Raw genomic sequence first — 17,650 nt, forward strand, 5'->3', positions numbered from 1 at the left:
TAAATGCATTGTGACTTGCCAAAAATAGACTACAGCAGTATTAAATACATTGTGACTTGCCAAAAATAGACTACAGCAGTATTAAATGCATTGTGACTTGCCAAAAATAGACTACAGCAGTATTAAATGCATTGTGACTTGCCAAAAATAGACTACAGCAGTTTTAAATGCATTGTGACTTGCCTAAAAATAGATTACAGCAGTATTAAATGCATTGTGACTTGCCAAAAATAGACTACAACAGTTTTAAATGCATTGTGACTTGCCCAAAAATAGACTACAGCAGTATTAAATGCATTGTGATTTGCCAAAAATAGACTTCAGCAGTATTAAATGCATTGTGACTTGCCAAAAATAGACTACAGCAGTTTTAAATGCATTGTGACTTGCCCAAAAATAGACTACAGGAGTACTAAACACATTGTGACTTGCTAAAAATAGACTTCAGCAGTATTAAACACATTGTGTCTGGCCGATACTGTTAATCAGAATATTTTAATATCATTAAATTCATGACAATTCTGTAATTTCAGCACATTCCAAAAAAGAAATCCACCTCCATCCAAACAAATGGACATGTTTACTATTAATATTTCCAAGTTGAATCTGTCTCACTAAACAAACCAAAATTATATACTCATTAAAATTTTGTGACTGACAGTTGTCTTGTACCTTAATCTTGGTGTCCATGCTGCATGACAACAGCAAGTGGGCCGATTTGGGAAACCACCTAATAGCTGCAACACCCTTTGAATGCCCTGACCAGGTGTGAATGAGCTTTTTTGGCAGGAAGCATTTTTCTGGGGGATATTCTGATTTGAGATTGACACCAACATCCTGAGGAACATGAAGAAATGAACGACCCTGGTAATCGTAAGCTTCCTTGACTGAAATAAAAGTATTTAAAAAATTGTCATTAAAGATAAACTTGTCAAAAAGTTATTTAATTAAGAAAAAAGAACTTGTACTCCTTCATCTTTAAAAATGATGACTTTTCTCTGGATAATTAAAATGGATGTTTCCTTAATATAAAAACTTATTATCCAGTAGTCCCATAAAGTGAAATATTTAAAAACCTTATGTAAAAATGTTTGGAAAAAAAAAAAAACACTGCAATATCACAGTGACTGTACTCGCATCAACATTATAAAGTGTCGTAAGAACCATGGCAAACTCTAATTAGTGCAATTTTAATGTTCATATATTAGCATTGCATTACATAATTCTCCAAAATAAAATAGAAACTGTGGATAGGAAAAATTACCCTAAGTTCAGATGAACAAATCTTTCTGCTATACTTTACACCTTCCACATACTTTAGGCAAAAACATAAATACAGAGTGCATGTTAGTTACTCAATGCAGTAGACAAGTAAAAAAATATAACTACTCAGTATTTTTTCCACAAAGAAATAGAACAGATGCATATGAAAATACTTAAGTGTATACTTCCTGTTACCTCCCTTCCATATATAATTTGCTTTGATATAGCTCTTGCTATGTTTATCTGTCTGTCCTTAAACATTTTCATTTCCAGACTTTCAAACTGTTCAAGATATTTCTAAGAAGTCTGGTACACATAGCACACTAAATGAACTGTTTGCTATTCAAATTTCATTAGTTTCAATATTCTTACATATTTGTCTGTCCATTCATCCAATGATTATAGACTTTTGTTTCTGAGGCAAAAGTAAAACTGTTCCAGATATCACAGAAAAATTGGTACATCTGCCTATCATGTCTGTCTGTTTGTTCATCCATCCATTTATATGTACCTCTTCTTGTTCAATGCAAAATAACAAAAACCATTCAGTATATCCCATTTTGATTTGTGTGTGTGTGTGTATATATATATATATATATATATATATATATATATATATATATATATATATATATATATATATATATCAGTATTAAGTTAGATTTGCCTTTTGTTATTGAGACAGTTTTTGCTTCTTCATCATTTTGGTGTGGTCTTCTTTTTGACTTATAGTTTGTTCTGCACAGCATCATGAATGATGACACCATAGCTCAGTGAATATTTCATGGTCAGCATCATTAAATGTAGCTAAAAGTAACTAATTCATTTTGTGCAAGAGTATTTCAACACTGTTCAAAATGACAGAGCATAGCACACCTCATTAAATACATTTTAAAGCAGAGTGGTCCATTTACATCAAATATTTTATGCCACCACCATAATTCTGATTTGTTTATTAAGGAGTGATCGGCTTTCCTATTCAGCTATATTCAGAAATAAGGTAGCTGCCTCCTTTTGGTAAATCTGCACTCTTCCAAAACTCTGCATGAAAATGGTGGATTGCATGTACACAAATGAGATTTTTTTCAGCATGTATTGAATGAATGGTGTTGCGCTCTATGTCAATCTGAATTATGTTTAAATAATTTGCACATGAAACAAATTCAGAAATTTATGCTACCTTTCAAGATAATGACATGAAAATTTGATGAGAAGCAGAGGCTTTGTGGAATGAAATATGCTTTTTTTTATGAGACTACTTCACGAAAATATAAAATAGAAATAACAGATGTTACATTTATAAATTTTGCCATTATCAACCACAGCTATGTCTGTCCATGTAAACACCAACTTTTTAAAAGTAAAATATGTTTCCTCAATAATGCTTATCCAATCATAATACCTTAGGAGAACTACTTTGACCTAGCAGATCCAGTCCTCCCAGGTTAAAGATTTAAGCTAAAAGGCTTAAAGTTATCTGTCCACCTAGATTGCAATTAGACAGTGATCTCCCCTTGATACCAGGATTGGTGCCAAATCCTGTAAAATCATCAGTTACTACTGGAGCAGAGGACATGCTCTCTATATGGGTGTAACTGCAGGGAGTCTGGGAGGGTATATTTTTTATCATGACTGAGTTAGTATAGTTAAAGGAATATATTTTACTAGAAAAAATTTGTTTCTTCTTCAAAATACATTACACAATCATAAAAGGAACTAGAGGGAGATACACCCCCTTACCCAGAAAAGACTATCTCTGGTCCCTTAAGGTATCTGAGACAGCTTCTAGATAACCTAACTGAAAATAGATTCCATATGTTAGGGAGCGATTTCAAAAGGGAAAATGTTTATCTCCTGCAAATCCAGTGGAAGTCATGAAGCCACATCTTTATAAAGCTGTTAAGCAATCTGGAAAGGTAACCTTTAACATCATGGGTAAAGGTTCCTCTAGCTTAAATCGACACTTTTAGGATAAAAGATCTCTGATAAGACTGGTGATGTGTACTCAGATCTCCATTCCATGGCATGGATAATTGCAGTTAGAGAACAGTTTCACTCAAATGCAATGTCTGTTGCAGAACGGATGTCCCACTTTATTCAGGATGAAAGTATTTTTGTTGATACATCGTCCATCCCCTTTCTTAAAGGCAAAATGAGATGTAGTTTCCCTCACTCAATGGCTTAGTCTTCCTGAACTTCAGACCTTGCACTGGGTTCTGTTGATGACCTTGAGAAGAAGTGTCCAGGATAAACAAGAATTATTAAAATATCTGATTCCCCATGAATGGTAGCTTGTTATTGGTAATGAAAGCAGCGGTATTCAGGAGTAATATTGATCCACCATGTCCAAACAGCATGTAGATGGGTCCATCAATAGGAAACACATTTGCTGATTTTGCCTGCCGATTGACAAAGCAGTGAAGAGGCAGAACTTACCTGAGAGGTGAACTAAACAATGCCCTGAGAGCAGTTCAAATGATATCTTGTTCAGCCAGCTAAATGCACATGATAAATTCCACTTGGGCAAGAATGCAGTGTCACTGACCAAGTGAAATCCAACATGAACAGAAAATCAGACAGGTCTTGAGTTTGCCTGATAACACAGTGTGTCAGTGATCATGGAATGGTAGGTTTAATTGTTATTATTGCTAACTGTTTCTCATCGAAGAGCCACAGGAAGTTAGTTATTGAGGCACAGACGCCTATGTTTGTAAAACTGCTCTTGTGCACTCCACTGTGATTATAATCCATTGCCTTCATATGCCTCTAAGGTCGATGGCCATCTTTTTTGAGGAATTTTCCACCAACTGTTTTTTTTTAAGGGCATATTTAATAAGATCCAGATGTACAGGTTCAGTAACTGTGGGTTGGGATGAAACACTCAACATCATGGCTGCTTAACACAGCTGAGGCAATATGTCGACTCCTGGTGATTCTGTTCCGAGGTTGATCAGGTTGTCCAAGATTTCCCATTAGAGTGGAGTAATTGGGACAAGATATATTCTTTGATTTCTGTATCACCTTCAGAACTGGAGGTGTTGAAAAAATGTAAAAAAAATTGACTATTCCAATCTATATAAAAAGCATTGCTTATCTAGGTCTTTTTGGATCCAGGACTGGTGAGACAAATGTTAGGATTTTAGCAATCCACCTTTTGGATCCAGAACTGGCGAGACTATTTTTAGGAATTTAGCAATCCACCTTGTTGCCAATAAGCCCTTCATAGGTCAATCACACCAGGTATTTATTGAGTGAAAACTGAGTGATGAGGAGACCATTGTTTTTATTAGTTACTTCTTGCAGGACAAAAAGTCTGCCATATGTTAGCCAGCCTAGGATATGTCAAACTTAAATGTGGATTTGTTGTCTGAGGACACCACTGTAGAAAATCCCAAACAAGAATACAGTGGTCTTTGTATTTGAGATAAATCACTATAGTGGAGTTGCTGTACAAAATGAGAACTCTATTCCCATGTAGGTTCTCTAGCTACCAATAAAAAGCTTTCAAAACAGTTTCATCTCAAAGATGTTGATACATAAATAACAATCCTGAGTGGGCCAAACTCTTATTGCATCTGAAAATGGTAGGAGACTTGCTGCCCCTCATCTCTTTTGCACCCATAGTGATCATGACTGCCAGTGGTTGTACTTGCAGAAGTATCCCCAATGCAAGTCCAGAGGTGTTTCCTTGAATTTGAGATGCAACCTCTCAAAAGTTCAGTCTCATTTGGACCACAGTATCACTGTTATAGGAGCCCAAGAAAGTGACCAAGGACTATGGTGTCCACTAATGCATTGAGCAAACTTGGCAGGCGAACAAATTCTCTAGCAGACTGATTGCTCCATGTAGACAAGGAATCTACCATTGCAGGAATTTCGTTCTCATTCATGAGGCAAACATTTTGCTGACTTGAACACCAGACCTAGTCAGCTGAATTCTAGAAAGGGCACAAGGCTGGTGATGTCCTGTTGACAAGGAAAATGAGAAATGAGAAATGAAAAAGGAGGGTGGCACGTGAAATCATGCCTTACTCCAAAATATAGCTAACCTGCTACTTGTTGTAGTCCATTGTAAACAATTCACAGAACTTCTCGAAGCGATGCAAGTGGGGACATGAAATCATGCCTCTTTAAGTCCACACTGACTGTGCAGTCTCCACAATGAATGGCATTTGAACCCATTGTTGCCTCTGTTATGAAGTGGATGATTTCATAAGCGTGCCCCCACATATTCAAGTGACATTTGGGGTGAGAGAGAGTAAGCTGTGTTCCACCTATTGATGATCGCCATATATATTATATGCAATGTTTTATCCCATGGTCACAATGTCACGAATAAAATTCATGGGTATCCCACTCCGGAACAGAGAAGGTGTTTGTGATAAAAAATGTCCGTAGATGCTTGAAACTTGTAAATGATGATGTAAGCAGTCCCAAAATATTAATAACTTATCAGATTGTGGAAGCAATTAAAAGTAGATTCTTCTGTAGACTATGATCACCTCATGACAGAAGTGTAGACCTGGCAGGTGATGTAAGCGAAAGAGAACAGAACTCTGATGGGAGTGGGTGGATGACTTCTCCAGTTCAAGTCTGCAAGGCACAATTTCACTCATCATAGTAAACATATAATAACGACAAGGAAACTTGAGGGCCAGTTTTCATCTATTTTGGATTAAGGTAGTGAAGCTGATGTACCTTGTGCTACCTGTGTCATCTGTAGGAAAAGCTTAGCACCATTGTGGGTTATACTGATCCATATGACTGCACCATTTACAGGAAGTACTTAATATCACTAAGCAGTTTAGTCTGCTGTATAACTAGTTTCAAAAAATGGGTTTTGGGGTACTGCGGCACAAATCGGGGCATCATATGCAGGAAGTGCCTAGAAGCAGTATGCCAGTTGTGGAACTGGACAAATTCGTTTTTGGGTGGCTAATACTTGATTGTGGTCATGGCCAATTGCAATCAGAGTTATATGGACAAGTCTGTCATCAAGGAACACAGCCATCTTGGATGGCATAATGTTGTCCAGTTCTTGTGATTGAAATGGGTGACAGGATATTGATCAACATAGCCAGTCTGAAATTCTGATACATGAAACTGTAACTTAAGCTACCGTTGCTCTCGGGGGCTTCGAGTGGCCGAGTGGTCTAAAGTGCTCACCCATACAGATCATTGCCATTTCACCTCTGTCTGCATGGGATCAGGTCTCGGTTTGGCCAAAGTGGGTATGTGAGAAAGCATGCCAGTAACTTCTCGTGGGTCGGTGGTTCTTTCTGGGGTTTTCCTGGGTTCTTCCTCCACCATTTATACTGGTCGCCTTGTATAGCCTATCTTGTGCTGAAAATGGTGTTAAACTTTAGAACAACTGATGCTCTCCATCTCACTCCCTAGCGCATGATATGGTTTTGAACCCTTGTGTGCAAGCTGGTTTTCATCCAAATGCTTTTGTGCCTTCCCCATATGGTCCAAAGAATTGCTGCCCAATGATTTCTGTCAATAATATGCTAGTCCAACATGTTTTCTAAGAATGACAACCAGATAAAATTACACATGCTGAGTTGTTGTCAGACTTCTCTTGCTCATGGTCTAAATCTGAGACAAAGTAGAGCAGACAATATATACACATAGTGTAGCAAGTGTCATGCTTGGATTTATGAGTGTCCATGCAGAGTTACCCACTATGATAAATACATGTGAAGGGGTACACATGGCCTGTACAGGTTGAGAATTAGTGCACTGCTATTAATATTTACAAAGTGGATGCTAAATAATCAAGTCTAATAATAAGAAACCTGTGGGAATGTCAATTCTGACTGCCTGTCCAGGTAAAATCACTGAAGCATCACTTACATGTACAAAGTGGAAGCCAAATAATCAATTCAGACAACAACTTACCCATAGGTAGCCCAATTGTTCTGACTGCTTACACAGGTAAAATCATTTTTTTAAAATTGGATTTAACGCCATTTTTCAGCACACAATAGGCTATGCATGGCAGCCAGTATTAATGGTGGAGGAAGAACCCGGGAAAACCCTGGGAAGAACCACCGACCAACGAGAATGGGCAAATTCTAGCTCTTTAGCTAAAAAGTATTAACCTGGGAGCGCTGGATTTGCAAGGTAGTGCTAATTCTCCTATTGTATTATGATTGGAATTTCTGAAGCATAATTATTAAACTGTTCAAGGTCTTTCAATCAAACTTGGTACATATGTCAAGTAAGCCACATAGCAATGCCTTTTGACAAAGAATTTTCCACATTCATTTTTCATGTTGCCATGGAAACAAAATTTAGTATAAGCAGGTTACAAATTGAGTACAATGGAAAACATGTACTAACTTACGCAACAATGGGTTCTCTCAGTAGGAGTCTGTATGTAAGTGGGGGACTATGCAGATAGATAGGTTATCTCTACAAGGCTTTTTTTAATAAAAAAACTGAATCCAATACAAGACATAGGAGTTTTCAAACAAAAGAAATGACATCTGAATTATAAGATAAAGTTTCAGGACTAAGCGAATTTGTGACTCTCAGATAGAGTGAGAAATTTGCAATTTTTTAAACCTGGTTAAAAGTTCTGGTTACTTTCTTTGCCAGTCTACACACATTCAACTGTATAAGATTAGGAAATAGCAATCATTCTAATTAGGAACAAGTTCAGATTTGTCACATTCTGCTTGTCAATGATCTAATAAAGTCAGTGCATATTGTTTTGTAAGACCTCTTCCTTTAACATACAACATACTCAGGGAAGGTGCCTTTTTACAAATATATACCAGAGTACAATGATTACTCAAGTAGTTTACATGAAAATGATTCAAAATTCTAAACTGCATTTATGGGCAACAAGTCCAGATTAAATGTGCCTTCTTAGGGTCCCAAGCATATTTTAATTAAACAGTTCTAATTAAACATGAAAGTGTAAATCAAAAATGACAATGCTCTTTTCATTAAGTCAGTTGTAGTAGTGTCAACTAAAGGTTTAACCTAGCACAGAAGCAAAAGTGTTGAACAATTTTAACTTACTATGTAATGTTGTCTTTTCTTCCATTGGTTTCTCTTCTGCTTGTTTACCAGTTTTATTCCTCTTTGCCAAGATTTCATCCAAATCTTTCTTCTCTTCCTGTGAAAACAGAAAAGTCCGATTGTGTAAAAGTACTGATATTACTTGTTATCTGATTATCTGCATAGTTCTTTATAAGCCATGTATTCTTAAAACATCTGGAAGACATTACTCAATTTAGGTTAAAGGTAACAGTACCCTCATAAGTTAATGACAAGCTAATGGCAGATTTTATCACAGTAATATAATGAACAAAAATTACACTTTACTTTAATGATGTCAAGCAAACACGTACAGCAATAAACACTTTCAATAAATCATAAACTCTGTTAAATATTAGAAACAAAGCAATAATTTCATGACATACTGTAAAATTCGTGATCAAACAGCTCATCTTTAAACAGAATAACTAATTCTTATTCATGATCAAATAGCTCATCTTACAGCAGACTAAACAAATTCCTTGTCATGATCAAGCTGCTGATATTTCAATGGACTCGACTACTTCCTTTTTATGATCTAACCTAGACATCTAAAATAATTCCTATTCATGACCAAACAAAGCACTTTCATAAAACTTTAATTCATTCTGCATATGAAAAAAGTTGCTGTAGGTTTATTGCAAGCATTGTGATGCATGAATTTTCTGCCATTATTCAAAAGCTGATATAAATCAAAACATTTCTAAAAAGTATTTTACAATCCTGGATTTAGGAAACATATAAAATTATCCTATATAGGGTACGATCCCCATAAAATTCAACAAAGAAAGTAACCATTACAAAACTAGTTTGATTATTCTTTGGTCATACTTACTACCATCCAATCCTTAAAGGGAAACAATGTGAATGATTTCTGGATGTAGCCATTTTGATTAGTATATGAAGACTTTGACATTAAAGTTTTAACTTTGGCAAAACTAAAGAACTTTAAAAATGCTCAACTTTGATAATCTCATTACAGCCTCGAAAAACAACGATCCTGATGAATTACATGATGTGATATCCTTTAAAAAATTTTGGTATAAAAAATTTCATGTGTTCATTGGTACTAAAATGGCTCTGGAAGTGGCTGCCATTTACTGTCATAAGTGGAACATTGCTAAGGTCTTCAAGTTCCTAATTTGTAGTAACTAAGAAAAAAGCCCACAAACTTACAATACTCTATCCAAGTTTGTGGTTCTGTGTCTGGGTTTCAAAATGTTTCAAAATAACAGGATGGCATTTATTCAGTGTATTTCACACAATACAGCTTCAGTTCTGTTTTATCTGTAATATTATATACCCTGTATCTTTCTCATGTACTTAAAACTTGAGATAAGTATTCAATATTTCCTTAAATCAAATCATTGGCCAAGATATATGCTAAATTCATGTTTGTGGCTTAACTTCATTTTGTCATAAAAGATAGCACCCAACATAAAATCACATCATTGAGTCTGTGCATACAAAATGATTATGCTGGCAAGGCAACAATGAAAAAGAATATCCATTTCATTTCTTTTCAAATGCCCAAGAAATTGAAAGAATATACATTCCATAACCTATAATCATACACTGACCCTATTTCAGAAAAGACTGGACCATGATTGTACCAGATTGCAAAACTGAGGCAAAATCAAAAGCAAACCTCAGATGGCTTCATCACAGTCTTTTCATCAACAAATTTCCCCCATGGACCAAGGTAACCTTCTAAATCTGCAGGGTCATCATTCCATAACCGTTTTCTCTTGTCTTCTGGGCGCTTTTTGTTTGCTTCAAACACCGTCAGGCCTACAATACAGATAACATGGAAAGTTATAGCAATTACTATTTAAATACGGCAGGAAATGAATTTACATGCAAGAAACTGAAATAATATGTTTTGCTGTTGGCAGAAAATGTAAAAATAATAATTATTATTTTTATCATTTGTAAATGTAAGATCATGTGAACTTAGGGAACAATGCCAAGCATGGTTTTCAAAAGCATTCATAGCAAAGTGTAGTCACTAAATTATTTGACATGTTCATGCTCAAAGCAGTATAGATAGCATATCTGGCAACACATTCCTTTAAAGCCACCAGATTTAACTAGTGAATGAAAATGGAAGACCTTACTAGAGGGAGATCCCAAAAGCAAAGCCAGTATCCATCTTTTATGATAGTCATTGACTGCTATGCCTGACCAAACCTCTGAAAAAAGGTTTAGTCTGCAGCCAAAAAGAATCAATGAAAGGAGTATGCATTGCAGGAGTTTACACGGCTGTCCACCATTGTCCTTAAGAAAAGGTGAAAGTACTGCCAGCTTCCTCCCTGGATCTTTGTGGTACCCTTCTAAGGCCTGACCACTCAAGGGGAGCTCTGCAATATGGTTGTTGCCTTGATGGCGGTTGTGCAGTTTTTAAGAATTTAACTGATGGATCTTGAGAGTAATCGGGAAAATTTTGCAGAAGCAAAGGTCAGGTGTTTTTGGTCTCTAAAATCATGAGTAGCCACAGAGTAGGTGAGCCTTCCAAAAGAGTCACTGCCCCCTGGGGGGGAGAAGGTTTTATACTGTACTGAGTGCTAGTAATATCATGGCAGTGTACAGAGCAACATTCCCGTAGAGGTGGATAGGCTCCACTGACAAGGACAAGGACAATGCATACTTGGTAGTTATGCCAATGCTTCCAGTAAGGATGAAGAGCCATTATCAAGAGATTCCTCTTTCAGCAGGCTACAGGAGGCTACTGACAAGAGGTAAGCATTGAGGCTATTGTAACTAGTGACCTAACATTTACTTCGGAGAATTCTAGAGTGTTCTCATAGAAATGCACACTTGAGTTGCTTCAGCATTTGAGGTGTGCAATTTAGTTTATAAGAACCTTATAGCTAGAAGCCGTGACCAAGGGTCACAACATAGAAGGGGATCAGACAGTTTAGCAAAGTCTTGGCCCTTGCTAGACCTTTGAGTGAGCTCCTTAATCATAACAGAGTGAGGATGCAACAAGAGCACATGTTTATAGTTTGGCCCAGAATGTTTTTCATAACAGGTAAGAATTTTAGAGTCATTAGAACCCAAAGTACTCAAGTCACTGTGCAAGAGGTGGTAAACCCTGCTGTATGCTTTACTGAGGAACAAGCTCTCTTTCTCCTCTGCTGCCTTAACCATCAGGTGAGAGAGGGGCAGGGGATCTGAAGGGAAGGGGGTACCACACTGGCCTGTTCTGTATCAAACATATGTGCATCAACAAGGGCAGAAAGGATGTATTCATCATGCTCTCTCTAATGGGAGGCAGGACTATATGACTCAATGTCTCTCTGTTGCATAAGACTTGGGAGGAAAAGGAACTTGAACCAATAATTAATCCCACTCAGCTAACAAACTCTCTTTAGCAGTGGACTCAGCAGGTGGAAGATGGTGACTCTCCACCCACCAAAAGCATCTGGGGGAAGAAGGTCCATTGTCTTCATTGCTTGATATGTATATCTATACTTGGCAAGATCCTAGATCTCATTCATCCAGAAGTTGTTGTTGTGGTTATGGTGGGTTTAATGCCATTTTCTGCACATGACAGGCTTTGCATGGTGGCCAGTATATCATGTGGAGGGGAAGAACATAGAAAAAAACCCCAGAAGAACATCTGACCCATGGGAAGCTAATGGCAAGCTTTCTCACATACCCATGATGGCAGAGACCAAGGCTCAAACCCACAGGACAGAAGTGACATTCATTTATCTGTAAAGGCCAGTGCCTCTGATCACACGGCCACCTGCAGTCCATCCAATCATAGGATGCAGAAGGGATAACCATCATGTTCAAGATATGCAAGTGAGGGTGTCTGTCCCAAGGGGATTTCCCATGACCAAATCTACTAACACCCTGCTTAGACATTGTTTCTATAAAAGAAAGCTAAAAAGAGGATTTATATACAAAAACAATTATACACAACTAAAATAAAACACAAGGTAAAGCATGGACTAATATAAAAAATTCTACAAGATGTCAGTTTACTTGGATTTTTTCCACAAATTTAAAAGCAAAAAAGCAAGCAATACTAAACTCAGTACTGAAAAATACAAGACAATCAAGCTAGGGATGCTGAAAATAGCAAAAACTCAGTAGGTCATAATTGCTAATAATAATGAGAAGAAAAAAAACATAAAGAAACGCTTACTGAAAATAAAGTTGAAATCAAATTTTAAAGTAAATTATGTTTTCCAAAATTACTTACCCAACTGCATTATGTTAGGAATATTAGCCAACCACCTCATGAATCCAGCCCTACTAAATGGCAAAAAATCATCTTTCTCTGTCTATATTAATAAACAAAGGGCAATAACTCTAGTTCCGTACCCACCCCCTTGGCACTGCCAGTGTCACTAGTTTTAGCTAAGCAAGACACTAACGAGGATGGTCACATGGTGGGGTGGTTTGAAGGGTTTTAAGTAATGTGATTGGGTAAGTATTCTCACAGAGACATGATTTACTAAAAAATTTGATTTCTGCTTCGAATATGTTCCCCAATCATATTACATTAGGAGAATAAGTAACAGGAGGAGGGGATGGTGAGCATCCAACCTCTCCCTTGGGTATACTTCTAGGGAAGAGTATCTGAATTACCCCATCTGAATGATAACCCTCTCTCCTAATTACATAATCAATACAGCCTGGGTCACTTGGCATGTGACCCTAACATATGGTTTAGATGATTACTGAAACCTCCTTACCTACAAAATTCACCAATGAATCCAGCAAAGCTAACAGACTGTGCTGATTGATCCAGTTTGGTCTGGTGTCTGTCTGTGCTGTCACCAATGGACCTACCAGATTCAAGATTCCTTCTGTGATGCCAAATCTCTGAGATGGAGGCTCGAGAAGGTTGACTCTGCATGCCAGCCAACATCTTCTACTATATCTTGGGTTGGAACATTCAAACCCAAGGCTTACAGAGATAGCTTGAAACTTCTGAGTAGTAATCTACATGAGGCAACTTAGATTTGGTGATAGAGTACACCCAGCGTACAAACCACTTCAGCCACAAAGAAAGTGCTTGAAGCATGATATCCTGCATTTTGGCTCAAACTGGAAGGAAGCGACATTTGCACATGCCACGACTAGTCCCTTGGCACTTCAAGTTAGTGCTTGAGAGCGTGAACAGGATCTGAATGGCTGCTGTTCTCAACCTGTCTATGGAAGAGAGCGAGCAAGTGGTGACCTCCTTGTTTACCAACAGATGGTAACCTATTCTGGGCTACAAAGCCTAACTGTGACAAAAAAACAACCGAACCCTCTAATCTGAACTGAAGAGAGTTTGGGGTTGACATAAAGAGCATGCAGCTCTCTTACCCTGTATGCATAAGCTAAAACTATCAGGAAACATGATTTGTATGATAGTGATTTTATCAAAGTGTAGGCCTGAGGGTTGAATGGATTCTAATCAAGCCATGTTATAACCCAGGACTGGTTCCATCTGGAGACAAAATGAGGGATATTGGTCAACTGAGACCAATATTGTCTAAAAGATGATAGGTCTATATCCCACCCACAATCATGTCAGCCATGATGCCAAAGTGTGTCCAATATCATGGGATGGTAGCTTTTGGTAGAGATTGGGTCCCAACCGTTTCTCCTCAAAGAGCTAGAGAAAAGTTGGCCAGTTCAGGGATTGAGGCACACAGAGGGACAATGTTGTTAGTATGGCACCAGTCCATGAAAACATCCCACTTTCTCTCATAAGCATAGCTGCCAACCTTCCAGGCTCACAATTAGTGAAAATAGGGACAAAAAGTCGTGAATTTGGACATGAATTAGTGAAAAATACCATGACAATAACTCCATCCACTCTGACCACTCATCCAATCTGACCATCAATACTAAACTATATCAAGTTTGCAATATAAAACTAAAACACTAGATATATGCAGAAATATTTATTTATCAAGAATGATACTGTGGCAGAACTTCCTCAACTGCTTGATCGTAAATTTGTTTTCTAAAGAGTTCAGACTTCTTGCCTGCTAGTTGATCTTGGTGACTAAAATTGCTGACAAGTTTTCTGCAGCTATGGAGGCCCTAAAGTCTGTCTCGTTTTTCCTCACTAGAGAAAATACTCTTTTGCTATCACTGTTGCTATGAGGAATGCACAGGAGCTGCAGCACTTTTGGTTCTTTCACAGGAAAATTTGGAAGCGATTTTTGAGTCTGGGAACATTTGTCAGAACAAATGTTTAGCATGGTCTCCAGATGATAAAGATAGATTGTGTTCGACAAGAAAACTCACAAATAATGCTTCAGCGTTGGTAGCCTGCAGGTCTTCTGCCAATGGCTTAAAATATTCCAGAGCTGAAATCTGCGAATTCTTAATTTTCCCAACTTCTACGTGTTTTTTGCAACTGTGCTTCCTCACATCGTCTCTGTGATGGCACACTGAGTGCAAAAGCATGATGAATATCAATGTTTAATGGCAGAATGCATGGCCAATTTTTGATACATTCCAAATTAAACTTCACTTTTTGAGTAATACATTTCTTTTTCCTTGGTCGTGAAGACATTTTCAAGATCTTACATGTGATGCTGAACGGTAACTCAAATCAGTGTTTTTGACGCATGCGCAGAGCAAAATTCCGGTTAGGCCCCAGTTTCTCTCAAAAGCATTTGTAAAACTACTCTTATACATATAGATTAAAATAAGCTAAAATGATTGCTTCCGGGCCAACTGTACTAATCGGCTGTAGATCTACTAATATCACAACCAGCAGTACCGGAACGGGAAATCGGTTATTTTATTAAAGATTTAAAATAATTGAGGATTGGAGAATTTGTGAATTTTTGGCTTGTGGCGTGAATCCGTGAATCGCTGAAAAAGTCATGAAATTCACTCCAAATTCGTGAGGGTTGGCAGCTATGAATAAGCCTTCAGATAGGAGGGTCTTCTTGCTCTCAAGATTCTTATTACAACTGAAGGTTTGAATTGTTTGTCTTGCAAGGCTGTCCTGGTAAGAGCTGAGTGTGTAGAAGAAGAGGACAGTTCGGGCAGGGAAGGACCACCCGTAATAGTGGATGCTGGACAAGATTCGGGTGGGCCATAATCTTCCTGGGCATATCTATTGCTAGAATGAGTAGATCAGTGACCCAGGACTTGTTCCATCTGAGAGGGGCTATCAAAATCATCTTGCCACTCTGGCCCAACAACTTCTGGATAATGTCTGACTCAGCACTGTGGGAGGGGAGGGAAATGCTCACAACCCCTGCCAAATGATTGACAGTGCAGTCATGGGCCAAGCTCTGGGTCTGGAACTGGAGAGATGATGGTAGGTAGCCTATGATTCCACCTCATTACCAAGAAGTTGATCATCAGATGCCCCAGAAGTGTGCAAATACCAGTAAAGGCCGATTGATGGAGACCATTCTGAGTGAAAGACTTGACCATTTCTGGACTGAATCTTGGCCAAGACACTGAGTCTGCCAGGAAGGTGTCTGATTTGTATTTTGTATGGAGAAACTGCCAAATCAGAACACACAGGTTGGGTGATATGGTGTTTAATGAGATAGGTCACCACCACAGAGCTGTCAGACCTAATGAAGACTGTTTTTGCCTCAGAATTGATCTTTTCAGGAGTGAAAGGTGTTGATAATAGCCTTCATTTCAAGGATGTTGATGTGTAGAGGCCACTCCCCATGCTCCCATGTGACACTGATGGTAGTGAATGTCAGCAACAGGTGGGCACCCCAATCATGTGCACTGGCGTTGGTACCTACCATTATTTCTGCTTGAGGCTTCTCCAGTGGGAATCCCATGATCAGCTGACCTGGGTTTCATCACTGACATTGGAATAATTGAATCTCGGGCATGACCATGTCTGATCCAGGGGACTTGGAAAGGGGTGTCATTGTACTCACAATGTCCACACAAAGAAGATGGCTCAGTGGTATCAAGGCTTCTGCTGTATTGAAAAACGAGGAGTTGCAAGAACTCTCTTGCTGAAATCCAAGTCTTGATGGAAAGGGACTCGACGAATTAGATGATTCTGGTAAAGTGAACCCAACAAAGCCATACAGGATTCTGGTTAGTTAAGAACTCCATACCCAGATGGACAAAGTTCTGGCATAGACGGAGGTATGACTTTCCCAGTTCAATAAATAGCCTAGATGATCTTGGAGTAGGATAGATCTTACCATGCATTCCTGTAGAATGTCCAGGTATGCTGCCATTGTTGTAGATGACATCAACTGGAACAGGGAGCTGACACAACCCATAATCTGAGTAAAAGCACTGATGCTGATGCCAAAGGGAAGAATGGTAAATTGATAAAATTTTGCGGTAAGCAAAGAACAGAGAAAACATTCATGACAGAGGGTGGACAGGGATGCCAAAAATATGAGTCTGTCAGATCCAGACTGATGGCAAACTTGTCCCATTGAACAGAGATGCAGTGTGAGCTCGCCATCTCGATCCTGAATTGGTTAAGGCAACTCTGATTGAAGGTAGGTCTCAACTTGCTGTTTGCTTTCTGAAAAAGAAACAGCTTTCTGAAAAAGAAACAGCCCTTAATAAAACCTTGGGGATTGTGGCCTTGTGTTCTGGTGGTATAGAAGATGGTCCAGCTACCACCAGTATTGGCTGCTCCAAAGGCCTGGCTGGAAAGGGAGATTTCTCACTGAAATCACCATATTAGAAAAGACATGTCACCAACGGTATGGCTGGATGGCCGGATTTGTCACTAAGATTCCTGTAAATCATAGCTGGCTGGACTGATTTGACAAAAAGGTACCCATGTTGGAATGGCTGGATGGCCAGCGATGGTACAGTTATAATATGCATTAGATCCAACAGATGCAGTGTGAACAGTATGTTGTCTGGATGCTGGTGGTATACAAGATGATCTGGCAATCACCAGTACTGGTCGCACCAAAGGCCTGGCTGAATGGACAGATTTTTTATTTAAAACCTCTGTTATTATAAATATAAGATGCCAATAGTCTGGCTAGATGGCCAAGATGGATCCATCTCTAAGATCCCAATATAAACTATTTCACTGTATCCTTTCATGTTGGGATGGCTGGACTGCTGGTGTCAACTGGACGATTGGTGATGTCTGAACAGCTGGAAATGGCAGTATTAAGAGTTGGATCCAACGGATTCTGCATGAACCCCATACAACCTGACTTACAGGACCGAAGGCCATGCTCGGACATGTGGAGGGGGGACTTACACCTCTTGGGCTGCCTAAGACTGAGGAATACTCCCCAATGAATCAGTGTCACTAACAATGAACTATAGGTTTCTTCCTTGATTTCTTCCGTCTTTGCTTCCCTTCAGTGCTGAAAGGATGAGTACTTTGAATGTGCATTTAATA

The 17,650-nt window shown here is 38.5% G+C and overlaps 1 protein-coding gene across 1 annotated transcript in view; it reads right to left on the reverse strand.

Moving 5' to 3' along the window:
- LOC149796457 (pre-mRNA-processing factor 17-like) overlaps nt 1–17,650 on the reverse strand; it is an 87,140-nt gene that overhangs the window by 40,418 nt on the left and 29,072 nt on the right. Inside the window, exons 5-7 of the mRNA XM_089961163.1 lie at nt 9,962–10,104; nt 8,296–8,392; nt 673–887 (exon numbers count right to left, since the gene is read on the reverse strand). Of these exons, the coding sequence (XP_089817289.1) occupies nt 673–887; nt 8,296–8,392; nt 9,962–10,104 (455 nt within the window). The remainder of the gene's footprint in view (nt 1–672; nt 888–8,295; nt 8,393–9,961; nt 10,105–17,650) is intronic.

This window comes from Sinohyriopsis cumingii, chromosome 6 (assembly GCF_028554795.1).
Source record: "Sinohyriopsis cumingii isolate HCF-2022 chromosome 6, ASM2855479v2, whole genome shotgun sequence".
In the NCBI taxonomy this organism is placed as follows: Eukaryota; Metazoa; Mollusca; class Bivalvia; order Unionida; family Unionidae; genus Sinohyriopsis; species Sinohyriopsis cumingii.